Source organism: Protopterus annectens, chromosome 6.part0 (genome assembly GCF_019279795.1).
Source record: "Protopterus annectens isolate FY-2018-M chromosome 6.part0, PAN1.0, whole genome shotgun sequence".
Classification (NCBI taxonomy): domain Eukaryota; kingdom Metazoa; phylum Chordata; order Ceratodontiformes; family Protopteridae; genus Protopterus; species Protopterus annectens.
In genome coordinates, this window is record NC_056737.1 from 406,246,428 (window position 1) to 406,260,538 (window position 14,111).

Consider the following 14,111-nt stretch of genomic DNA (forward strand, 5'->3'; position numbering starts at 1 on the left):
CATTAGTGACTAATCTTGGTCTGGATTAAAGCAGAATTTAAGTGGAAGAGCACTCCTTAATGGCTGGTACATCAGGTGCCTTTTTATTGGGGAAGGTGTAGATTTTCAATTGGCCGCTTCATTTTAATGATTTTTTCAGTGCATTTGTCATGTGTTTTCTTGCTTTTTCCTCTACCAGACATAAGTGTTTCAAGTTATCAGCTTAAATTTGCCTTTTAAGTATAATCATAATGCATTATTCCCTGAGTGAACAGATATTTAAATGTGTTGTTTTTCTACAACAGTTATAGGTTCTTAAGAAGACATCTGCTATGGCTGCCACTTTCCCCTAAACACAAAGATGTATTTCTGTAGTGCTGGATATTGAAATTTCAATTTAAGTTAATTGCATATTGTAATGAATTAACCAACTCCTTACTGATGACATCAGACCAAACATAAGTATAACTAACTTATATACCTAGTACTGAATTTATTTTTAATTAACAGTCAGTTTAGGAAGGTCAGATATTATTATATTGTCATTTCTAGGTGTGTTATAACAGTTGATTATTTGTATAGTTGTACAGATAGTTGTACAGATTTTATTTGCTGCTATGTTTTGCTGCTGTTAATAAAAACAGTTTCTGTCTACTGGATATAAGCAAGGCCTCTCTCTCATGTGTGTGTGTGTGTGTGTGTGTGTGTGTGTGTGTGTGTGTGTGTGTGTGTGTGTGTGTGTCTGTGTGTGTGTGTGTGTGTATGAGTGACATCACACAAAATATTTCAAACAAATATGTTGTGCATGTGTAAACTCTTGTTGTAGCACCTGGTTCTGGACTACTAACTTGAGCACAATTTTATCATAGGACATCGCAGTTTCTCCTACCCCCCCCCCCCCCCATTGCTATTGACTGTAACTGTATTGAGATTAAACTTTGCTTGCAAGATATTTTTAAGTATGTTTTTATATATTTAAGATGGGCTGTAACTGCTAACCTGGGAAAAAGAAAAGGTTACTCATTATAGCCTGCTGCTAAGGTATGCCCTCTTTAACTGTGTCATAATGGCCATTGTATATTGGCAATGTAACACAGAATTTTTTAACCAGATAAACATGCAGGAAAGGTGAAGCCATTGTCATAGATATTGTGACTGTGAGCAGATGGTAAGAGCTATACAGCTTGTGTTCACTGTTTAGATTTGTAGATTAATGGACCAAGCTGGAAAGAACCCCAATGGAGTACTACATAGTGGGGAGAAAGCACAGTCATTTTTTGATCAGGTAAGTCATATCACATTTTCTATACCTGACCCATTGTGATGAGTAAATATTTGCCAGGATATTATGCAGTGGTGCAGACATATTTGAAATTCTTTATTCATTTTTAAAAGTTGAGTGTAAAGTAAAGATTTACACAGGATATGGACAGTCCCATCGAGGGTAACTGAAATGCTATATGGTATGCAACGGCAGTATATGAGTGTTAACTATATGATTTCAATCTGTATATTCTATAAGAGAATTAAGAAAGTGCAACAAAGAAGAGAGAAAAAAAGATGTCAGAATGAAAATTTTGGGGTGTAAAAAATGGACACAAGAAAAGGTGTCTCACTAAATTGGGGGAGTACTAGGTGAAGAATATTGAAGTTGGAAGGTGCAGGCTAAGTGTTGATCTACCACTGCCAGGCACATCTCATATACCACAAAAGCACAGTAATACAGTACAGGAAAACAGGTCTGGCATTCTACAAATTAAGCCTGGCTTCCTATGCATCTAACTTTCTGCACACAAATCACTACTTGTGGTTCTGTACTGAGGTTCTTTAATCAGAAATGCATGGTGTCACCCTCAGCTTTGAGCAGTGAGGGCTGAATCAAAAGACTGGAATCAAAACCAAAGTAAAACTGGTTACGTACAGATATGGACTAGTTATATGTTATAAACCCATCCATAAACTTTCAGTCAGCAAACAGTCTTTTAAACAAACCACTAATCTTTAAAGTAGTTAGGAATTTCTTAGAACATCAATATCTTGCAGTACAATCAGTTGAGGAAAGTCAAACATTATATTATCCTTTCTAGGTGTGTTATAATGGTTGTTTATTTGCATTTGTATAGATATTTTTGTATAAATGTTGTTGAGTGATATTTAATAAAAAGATACAAATAATAATATTTAATAAAAAAAGACATTTTAAAAACTATGGATAAACCTGAAGCTATAGAATATTCTATATTTCAATAACAAACTCTAGTGGCTTGCAGATTTTGTCTCCAGAATACTTACTGTTGAAAAACAAGTTAATTTATTTCTTGGTAGCAGTTCTGTACAATAAGAGGAATTGTGAATCACTTTAAACATCATGTATAGAAATATCTGTCTTGAAGATATGCATACGTGGAAATGCATTTGTGCACTCATACATACAAGACATTGTAAAATGAATAGGATTTAATAATACTGTTTTGTGGCCTCATTCTGCAAATAAACGTGCCAGATGTTAGTTTGGATTTTATAACTATAATTAATATGCCAAAGAAATTATTCAAATGTGGAGAACTACAAATAACAAGTAATCTACTATTACACAGTTAAAAGAAAAAGAGACATCATGCTTTTAATAAAGCATTGACTCAAGGCAGAAGATTTATTGATAAAGTGAAAAAAAAAATTATATGCAGTCAGCTTCTCAGTTTTATTACTCCATGCAATGAAGTATCATATAAAACTGGAAGCAAAAACAGTTTCATTATTCCATGACCCCCCATTAATATTCTAAAACATGCACGCTGATTGGCCAGCGTGCACGTTGTAAATCGACTTATACTAATGGAAAAAGGTCCGGTCACCCAGACTTTTTCCATTAGTATAAGTCTTTTTTAAAACACTGTCTCGCTATGTTAAAGGAGTTTAACACAGTGACACAGGTTTAAAAAAAGCAACGGAGATGTACCTTGCTTTTTTTAAAGCTGTCTCGCTATGTTAAACTCCTTTAACATAGCGACACAGTGTGTAAAAGCAACGGAGATCTTGCTTTCTCCGTTGCTTTTTTTTTAAACCTGACTCGCTATGTTAAATGGGTTTAACATAGCGAGACAGCTTTAAAATAAGCAACGGAGATCTCCGTTGCTTATTTTAAAGCTGTCTCATATGTTAAACCCATTTAACATAGCGAAACAGTTTGTAAAAAGCAACGGAGATCTTGCTTTCTCCGTTGCTTTTTTCAAAACTGTCTCGCTATGTTAAATGGGTTTAACATAGCAAGACAGCTTTAAAATAAGCAAGGGATTCTTAATGCTAAACCCATTTAACATAGCGAAACAGTAAAAAGCAACGGAGAAGATCTCCGTTGCTTTTGCTACAACTCTGATGTACTGCGTAGGCTTACACATGCACAGTACATCAGAACTGCCGCGGATAACAGACAGCGGCAGATGGGCAGCAAGGAGGCATTATACAATGCCATTATTTAAGAAAAGTAATTATTATTTTTCTTAAATAATGTCATTAATAATAACAATAACCATGCCTGGGTGTGGGTAATGCTGGATTTACCCACGGTTGGCTTTGTTTGGTCCCGAGGGCGAACGCCAACCATGGGTAAATCCAGCATTACCCACACCCAGGCGTGGGTTATTGCTATATTAATCAACGTGTTAGGTAAACTCATACATTAAATTTTAGCATAGCAGATTCATGCAAAATGGGCCAGGACCGACATACAAAATGCATTTATAAATAAATGATTATAGTAAGAAAATGTAAAAGTAAAAAGCTCATCCTTTCATAATGTGAAATTTTGTAGCAGAACACAGTTTAGTTTACAAAATTAGGAACTACTACGCACTACTCAAGTATTCCTTATATAAAATTTATAAACTTAAATTAAACAAAACTTTAGTTAGAAGGCATCAATCATTTAAATGATGCCTACAAGACGTGTACTGGAAAAAATGACTTTAGGTGACAATTAAAATGACTGGTGAAGGATACAGGAAGTGGTTGGCTCCTGATACAGTATGGAAAATGGACTGTCAAATTTCATCAGCTGAATGACAACAACTTGATGACACATTGGAGTTTGTAACTCAGGATATTAAGGGAGGTATCTGTGATCTAGTATTAGAGACTTGAGCCCTGGTAGGATCCTAAAAAGAAAAGAAAAGAAAAAAAAAGGGTACAGAGCAACAATTAAGGTTAAGGTAGCTTGAAAATTAGTGAGGAAAACAGAAGTTTAAGACACACTGATGTGGGTGCTAGTTTTTTTTCTGGTTGTGGAATTTGCACTGGTGTTTCTGTTAAGGTGAGAGCAGAGTTAATCTCATGATTTTGCTGTGGAATGCCTGGGAGTCTATATAGATATCAATGAAAGAGTCAGCTGTAAACAGAGGAGTACATACACATTTAAGGGAGTATAAACCTCTCATACAAGTGTTCTGCTTTCAGGAAAAAGCGAGAAATTATATATGCACTTTTTAGATAAGCAAAAAATTTTAGAAGAAAAGAAATGTTATTTTTCGTTTAATTTTATTTCTGTTTAAGTTTGTTAACTGGGCTAGTGAACTGATCCAAGTACTGTGCATGCTCAATGGTCTCCATATAGTTATGTGTAAATATATAGTACATAAAATGATCTAAACACTCAGTTCAGATTTGTCAAAGGCAAGTCATGCTTACACAACCTGTTGGACTTCTTTGAAAGAATTACCAAGGCAATGGATGAAGGTAAAACAGTACAGAGTACTTCAACTTGGTCAAGGCCTTTGATACAATACCCACCCTGGCATTGTAGAAAAGTTAAACAAACTAGGAATAACCCCCTATGTCACCCACTGGATCACCAAATGGCTCTTAGATAGAATGCAAAAAAAAAAAAAAATCAAAATAGAAGACAGTACCTCCACAAAAAGACCCATCACCAGTGGAGTTCCTCAGGACTCAGTGCTGAGACATCTTCATTTGCCTTCTCTTAGTCTGTAAAATGTCCAATAGTCTTCTGTATCTCATCCCATCATACTATAGATAATTAGTCTATTTTGTACAGAGCACTCTTTTCTCTAATATGTTGTCAGTCTGTGTCTGACAATACTCTTTGTTATGTTATGCGGAGACAAATGATTTACTACTCTAAGCATGCTTTCATTTACTTGCTTCATAATGTTGGCCTGGAGAACAAATATAAATAAATTAAATAAAGAAATAAATAAATAAATTCACGTAACCCATTTAAACCTTTGCTAAGAGTAGCATATACAGAATCACTACAATAAGATAAAATAAATTACACAGATAAAACACGTGGTTACAATACTATTATTCTAATTGTTAGTGAAACTAAATAAACCATAAATAATAAAAAAGCTCTATTTTTTAGTGATGGTCAATGCAAAATGGAAATGGGAGAAAAATGTCTGGCCTTAGCCATGCTTAATTGAGATTAAAAATAGCCTCAGTTCTATTTTAACCATGTAAGGCACTATACCAGCTGAATGTGAAAATCTGGAGTCTTACCCAGGTCCCCAAAACATTGATTTACCCCTTGTGAAGCAGAGTTTCCCCCTAACCCAATTCAAGTGTACAACTGGATGGGGAACAGGAAATTCTCCCCTGGTCTGGCACCTATGTCTCTACAGGAAACAGGCAGCATGTAAAAATGGTTCATCTCCCAGGCCCCTGCTTGTAAATGTTTCACCACCCAAGCTCCTGCTTACACTTATCAAGGGTACCAGAACTTGTCAGAGATTTGAGATGCATGGCTAGGCTTAAAAAAGGCCCTTTTGGTTGTTAGCCTAGTAAACACCTATGAACCTATAGAAACTTGTTAGACCTAGACACTGAGGATGCTGATAATTGCTGGTAATCAGACAGTATTAAGGCAAGTCCCAGCATACAGTATGACTTAAAGTACACACTTCCATAAGAATATTGATGAAACATGAGAAGAAAACAGGAGTCATCAGAAAGCCTTAAGATAATCCTGCCAAGGTGGACACGAGGTTATAGGAAAGGGTCAGTTAGAACTGTGAAGATGCATTTCAGGAGGCAGCTGCTATCACAGATAAGACTTGCTGAGGAAGTGACATAGTTGGTTATTTCTTGATGGACGGGGAAGGAAACTAAGCTGAAGACCTTGGCTAAATCAACAGTCATGGCATATTTAGCATTTACTTCATTAATGTTCATTCTGTAAATTATCTTTGACAGCTACAAGAACTTTGCTAGTACTATTGCCAAGACGAAAACTATGCTGCATATCACAGACAGGCTATAGCTGCATACATTAATGTCTAAGATAACTGACCACTTCTGCTCTGAGCAGTATGGATAGTCAAAAACTGACCACTTCTGCTCTGAGCAGTATGGACAGAAGTTAAGAAACTAACTGTTTTGTCTTGTTCAGCTGCTATTATAACTGCTACTAGCAGATAATAGGATTTCAGGCAATGCATATTCCTTGTTATTCATTGTAGAAAACCAGTATGTATAACTTATGGGACAGTGTAGTAAAACCTTCTATTTTACCTTTTCTATTTTCCTAAGCACAAAGGTAGAAATAATAGTTGTAGTCCTGGAAAGACAGAAAACTTAGAATATGGAAAGGATGTTAGGAGTTGTGAATGATATTCCCTTCCAGCAGCTTAGAGTAAGGAAATGCCATTTTTTGGTGGTTTACATCCCAGTGAAGGGCTGGGTTTACTGGTAATTTTGGTCCTCCTGGACACTTTACCTTTCAGAAAGGTCATGTTATCTGTTAAGTTCCATAGACTATCGCTCTCCCCTTCCCACCAACTAAGCAGGGTACTACCACTGCTGTTCAGGAATTTCTAAATATTAAAATCAGGAAAGACATTATTTGGTATTAAATAATTTGTGGGTAAAATTAAAGCATCAAAACATATAGATAAGTTTCACTCCAAAGATATTGTGGTACTATGTACTCCTGGTGAACTACTTTATAGACTACAGGAATGGAGACGTTCTTGAAGCACCACAGATTGTTTACTGTGGCTCAGTTATAGCATAGCAGGATAACCTTTGCTCTGCCTGGCCTTGGTTTCATTGGTTGTGTTTTACTCCTTTACCTTATCCTTTTACAACCCCACCACCCCATAATTTCCTGTAAAGCTTTAAACCATGCTCTGTCTCAATCAATCAGTTGCTAACTACTCTCACAACTAATCAGATAAACTTCCACTTGAGTAAGCTACCATCACTAACTAAGCTACCAAAAATAGATTGTGTTCCACTAATTACATTCCTCTTCATTCCTATAATTTTCTATTTCACTAATTACCTTCCAATCCACTCAAGTACTTTTCCATACTCAGTAATTCTATTGCCCTCCACTAGCAACATGTATAAGCTATCATGCTCAAACTAATAGCCAGTAATTATATATAAAACTATTCATTGCCACAGTATACACACACACACACACACACACACACACACACACACACACACACATATATATATATATATATATATATATATATATCTATATGAGGGCCTACCTCTACTTACCAAATGTACACTCCTCCGAATCAGAAATTGCCGACATGACATCACCAAAGCTCCATTAAACCAAAACCATGGACTACCAAACTTCTTTCCCTGGGAAACGAACCACTTGGCCACCAGGTAAAATAACTCAATGGAAAGAAATTAAACCCACCCATATATATATATATATATATATATATATATATATATATATATATATATGGGTCTACTGCTTAAAATCAAAAATACACTTCTCCGAAATTAAGCAGTAGACCCTACACTTCAGTGAAAGTCCACTTAAATGAAAATGCACTTTCGCTGAAGTCTACTACCCAAAAAAAAAAAAAAAAAAAACACTTGTTAAGTGCTTTTGTGTATGTGTGTTCGATGTTTTGTGATTCGGACATATGCTAGTCGAGCATGTGTCCGGATCCCATATATATATATATATATATATATATATATATATATATATATATAAATATATGATATATGAAACCAAGGCACCATTTACAGCACAGAAGAAAACTGGAATTAATTATATTCGAATTCCGGAGACAGTAAAATGCAGAAGTTCATTTATTCAAGGGAGAAATGTATTCAATATTTTAAAAAAATTCAGGGAGTTGTAAAATTGAAAAAAAAAAACATATGACAAAGTATGTAGCACAGATTATAGTCTATTTTGGCTTACTGACCTGTTGTTTACAATGACCAGTATACCAGTCAAAGTGGATTAGAGCTGCTAGGTATGGCATTGTGGCATATATCAGGAATGACAGTAGTAAAGGAAATGTTTTTTTTTTGCAAGGTGGCTGTGCCCCCGCACTCCCCATTGTGGTGGATCCACCCTTCATCACCGATCTCCAAACTATACTACCTCTGAAGTTTCACCACCTCAGATAAAAGTTTTTTTTCCTGAGTTGGTGCAATTTTGGAGGCAGTATACTTACATATCATGAGTATGGAGGCAGAGTCCCCACACTGAAGTATGCTGTGGGTATAATGCCCTACAACAATACTTTATTTTCATTTAGCAATGGAAAATACATCCATAAATGTGGACATTGCAGTATCTGTAGTTTGATGGAATAAAGTGAAAGTATTAGGACTCATATACATATAGTAAAATTATGTAACACAAATTTTTGTGACATTATGAATGTGATGTATATTTTACAGTGTCCTTGTAAAAAGTTATATTTTGCAGAAACAAAAGGAAAATTTTAAAGAACACTAGGGATATTAAACAGAGAAATTTAGGAAGTCCTTTGGCAAAATATTTTAATGAGCAACATGTAGGTGATTATCATGGTATAACACCTGGGGTTGTTTATAAATATTTACATATAGGTATCCTGGATGGTATTGCAGGAGTGGCCGCAGTGGTGCAGCAGTTAGCGCTGTCACCTCATAGCAAGAGGTTCTCTGGTTCGAGCCTCGGCTGGGGTGCCTTCTGCGCAGAGTCTGCCTGCCTCCCTGTGGTCGTGTGGGTTTCCTCTGGGTGCTCCGGTTTCCTCCCACATCCCAAAGACATGCTGTTGGTGGATTGGACACTCTAAATTGTCCCTAGGCGTGAGTGTGTGTGTGTGCCTTCTGTGGAAGGTTGGGTGCCAGGCTGGCAATTCAACACTGTAAAACTCCACTGTCAATCATGAATGGACAGGTGATCCATTGTGGTGACCCCTAACCGGGAAAAGCTAAAAGAAGAAGACTGTATGCTATTGCAAATAGCATATTAAGATATAAAGAAGTATGTTTCATTGTACAATATGATACCGTGATTCCTTTTGGTCTTAATAAGGTGTAAACTAAATTTCAATAGTAATGGGAATTTGTTTGCTTTAATTGTTCTTGTGATTGAATTGACTATTGGGCATGGGTTTGGAATCAAATCATAATTTTTTTTTTAAGTATAAATGTGGATGTTGAAGTGTGTATTTCACTTCCTTACAAGACTGTTACAGCCAAGGCACTAGAAGAATTATTAATATTTATTTATTTTTACTCTGAATGCATTTTGCTGGTGGATTATATTTTTTCAGTCAATTCTGTTGATTTTTTAGTGATCACTTGGGGCAGCTGGACAGTGTAGACAGTATACTCTGCTTTAAGAAGATGCATATTGGGAAATCAAACTAGACACATATATGGTGCAAGTATCATCTTTATACATGCAGCAGGCATAAAATTAAAGGGAAAAAACACCAGGCACATGTGTAGCCCATTGCTTGCAACTTTCAATCTATATTCAGTGATGTGCAACAATTAAGTCAATTTTTACAGAAACCTATTACATGCTGTTCTTTTGCAGTGGTCAAAAGTACCAAGTTATTTTTCCATCTGTGATCATCCACCCCAACCCCTGCCTATCAGTTTTTGAACTCCCCCCCCCCCACCCCCACACATACACACTGGGAGTCCCTAGCATATAGGTGAGAGCTGATCTGAAGAGACCATCATCCTGGCAGCCTTGAAAGTGTTTAAGCTCTTATTCACATCTAGTGATATGTGTTAGTGGAGCACTTCTAATTAATGTTCTAACCCTGCCCTTTGGTGACTGACATGGGTTCCTACATTACTGTGAGAGCCTACCATGCCCTTCCCCCTGCATGTGTGTGCTTCTATCTATGTATTAATGAGGGATACCATCACCAGTCTAGTAAGCCAAACCCATATCTGTGGTTATAGCTATAGCTTCATAGGCTGCAAACCTCTGCTTGCACATGGATAAACAACCACTGGACCACCAGTCCTCTCGCCAATGGCAGGTGAGTTGGTGTTTTACTACTTTCTATACCTTCCCATCTATTTTGGTGTCTGAGCCACTAGTCAAACTCAGGTAATCTGAAAAGTAGTCAGGACTTTATCCCTCTATGCTGTAGAGTGTGACTGGGCAAGCATACTTTAAGAAGTCAATGAAAAATGAATTATATGTGAAATACGAGTTCATTGGAGCACTGATATCTACCTGCTCTTCTGTTAACTTGTGAATGATTTGTGACCAGTTTGCTATAGGACCAGTCTGTGGTAGGAAAGGGTGAGTGCTATCTGCCTGCCCACCTTTCTCAATAGAAGCTGAATGGAATTTATTTCATAGCAATGCCTGGGAATGTCTATGGATCAGGGCATGTCAGATAGAGTAAGAGGTGGATCCAAACATGCATGCTTTGGTGCATGAAAATGCACTTGCAAGATTGCCTCATTGTCCTCGTGTGGTCATTTTTGGCAGGTGGTGAGGATTATAGGTAGGTTATTAGTAAAAACTCCCTCCATGCTGCAATATTATACTTACTACTGTTATCACTTTCAGTCTGGTCCTTTTGGAAACTAGGGAAAAGGAACAGTAATGGGGGAGGCAAAACCACTGGGACAGCAGCAGAACATAGTATGAGGAACATGTGGAGGAAAGAAGGCAAGAATAGGAAATACAAATAAAGAGAAGAAGTGTTTGTGAACTATTTGAAATGACTTGTCAAATAAAAAAGAGAGATACTCTATGTGAACTATGCAAAATTGTTAGCTATCCATGAATCATTATATAGAAACTTTTACCTGCAAAAGCCTTATAGAATATTTCTGTAGAATTTTTAGAGATCGGTATTTGCTATAATTTAGTTATTGGCTATTTTTAAATAAGTCTCTGTTTACAGGGTATTTGCACCCAGTAACAGAACACAGAGGATGTTTCCATTATTTCCAGGCTGCAGACTGTTTCAGGCTAAGTTTAGGGAAAGGATCATAGAAGGTAATCCTTACAAACAAAAGCACAGATAAGATTCAGAAAAGCTATACACAAATACACATTTCAGCACTTCAGAAACAAAGTGTTACTAGGTATAAACAACTTAGCACTTAATTCAAGTGAACTGTCTAGTTCAGAAAAGAAAGGTTGCAATTCTGAGTGATATGCAGGTATAACTCAACATTGTACATTGGGAGTTTAGGTGTACAGCAGGTTTTGTGTCCACAATACACAGAAAATACCATGGTATTGTTCTTGCAACTGCCTCTTGTACCTAAAGCTACCTGCACCGTCTATATTCTTAGGTTGTAAAGGTCTCTGATTTTATCTCCTAAATCATAATATCACCGTGTCATCATAATATGCGTGATTTTGAGACAAAACAATTAGAATTAAAATCAGTAAACAGTGCTAGTAATTACATATTGAGTCTTTTAACCTTTCAGAAAATATATGTAAATCCATCTATTGAAGTACATGGAGCAATCCACTTTTCTGGGAGAGAGCCATCATATCTGCTTTGGATTTGCTAGTTTTCATACAGGCTGCTTAATAATCAGTATTAAGCCCATACAATGCATGCTTTGAAATCACAGTCACTTGAAGATAATACAGCATAATTTGCAATCAACAAAGGTGCAACATACACACACACTGGATAATCTCTAAACTTCATCTATACCTTGATATTGTGATATTCTGCCCATGGAATTCACAACCAGAAGGGGTGATAAGACCCACCCTGGATGGAGTTCTGTGCCTATCTTCAACATGGTTGACTTAAGACAGGGACTACAGATTTTTCTCCTCAAACATAAGAGGCTGGGTGACATGTGGTAGTAATCCTGGGGCCCAGAATTGTTGCAGTACTTAACACAAGATATTTTGGGCGCATGTCAGATGCCTTTTTCAAGTCCACAAAGCACGTTTATTAATACTGGAAAAAGTCTTACTACTACTTCGTTCTATGGGCAAGGCAGAATTTGCATTGATCCTTCTTGTTAATAAGTAATAATTTTATTCTAGTATTTTTATTTGAATATTATTAAGTAATATAATGTGTCACTGATTTTTGGCATTTGACTTTTTGTTTGGATATTACACTTGATTTTTGAGTGAAAAAGATGAGAGCTATGTTCATATATCAGTGTTTTTTGTTAAGAAAAGATCTTACTTAGCTAAATGCTGCATTCCTTGTTTTGCCAAATAGCATGCCTCCTACCAGCCAGTACTGGTACGTATATTACTTTAGCTAGGGACACTGGTGCATTGGACATGGGAGAGCCAACTTGTGTACTCAGTACAACTCATCATACTGGTTCACTAAACTATAATTTACATCTTGTGAATCTCCCTAACAGTTCTTCTGTGAAGCATTAATATTGTGATGATTTGTGCATGCTTTATTTTATTATTGCTTGTACAGTCTCCAGGACTAGATATACATTTTTGTGTAATACTGTACTAGACTAGTAGTGAACATTTTAGAATTCTGAAGCAGTATTTTCCACATGCACTGAATCACCATCTATAATGCTTCTAACACTGGTGAGCCTCCATAGTTTATCTCACATTGTACATAAGAAGTCAGGCAGCTAGTTCTTTCTTGGGATTGCATTGATATAAATCATATACTGTACCACTAATATAATTCATATACTGTACCACTGAATTTTGGTCATAGAAATTATTAGTCATGTCATATATCTAAATCCCTCTGAATGAATGTATATTTAATTAATTTCCTAAATGCGTGCAAAAGTCAAATTTTCACATCATTAGCAAAGAGATGTATTGTTAGCTCATGCAGCTAAGATGAAATGTTTTGTAAACATTTTCATTTACATTGCACTTTAAATTACTAATATGTTTGTTTTCAGGCTAGAATGGCTTTCTTCTTGTCTGCAACACCTTCCTCCCTGTACAGTGCCCTGTTGCTGGTGGTGTGCAGTGTAGTTTTGACCTCAAGTTATAGTATCCGGACACCAGATCAGGTGTCTGAAGCTGACATCCAGCGTCTTCTACATGGAGTCATGGAGCAACTGGGAATTGCAAGGCCTCGAGTTGAGTATCCAGTTCACCAGGCAATGAACCTGGTTGGCCCACAGAACATTGAAGGTACCTTTTTGCTTCATTTGGCTTTTACACTTTGTTGCTGATCCACCATATACATGTTTGAAATGAGTATTCTGCAAGGAATGTATTACCTATACTGTTGTAGTATTTCATGCATGAGATACTTTAGACAAAGACATAGAGATGTTCATTATGACATGATCCATTAGGATAGAGCAACAGACTTTTGAACAATATGAAAACAAGTCTGCATGCCATTGTTGCCTTAGGGGATGAATCTTCTCCAAAGGAATGCTAACTTGATATTAGGAAGGCCTTTTACATGGCTTTACTATCTATATGTGCATATATGCACAGACAACACTCACATTCTGAACCCCAGATATAGCACTATGCATTGCTAGGCAGGTTTATTGGCTCACCAATCAACTGCTCTTGCTGCAGCTATCATTTATCTTTCTCTAAGTGGTGTTCCTTGCGCTTGTACTTTAACCACCCTCATTCCCCTGGGTTGAGTGAGTTGACAATGGCACTCACTCCCATCCTCCCATAAGGCTTTTCCATTCCTTAGCTGAACCAGGATCAGAATTCCTTAAGGATTTATCTCACTATGACTCCTTTAGGATGTATTTCACTAAACTTATCAAACAATTAGAAAGACTCTAAAGATTCGTTACCTAGAAGGTCAGAAGCTTAACTTTCCTGAGCTATCAAGAGAGGTTGGAAGCTCTGCCCTGAATTCAATGTCTTATAGACTTTTGAGGGGACATCTGTCTTGCTTACTACAACATTAGAGACTTGA

General features: G+C 36.6%; 1 protein-coding gene across 1 annotated transcript in view; it reads left to right on the plus strand.

Moving 5' to 3' along the window:
* The first annotated feature begins 1,180 nt into the window (after positions 1-1,180).
* SCG5 (secretogranin V) overlaps positions 1,181-14,111 on the plus strand; it is a 402,914-nt gene continuing 389,983 nt past the window's right edge. Inside the window, 2 exon segments of the mRNA XM_044074153.1 lie at positions 1,181-1,264; positions 13,114-13,351. Of these exon segments, the coding sequence (XP_043930088.1) occupies positions 1,193-1,264; positions 13,114-13,351 (310 nt within the window). The 5' untranslated portion in view covers positions 1,181-1,192.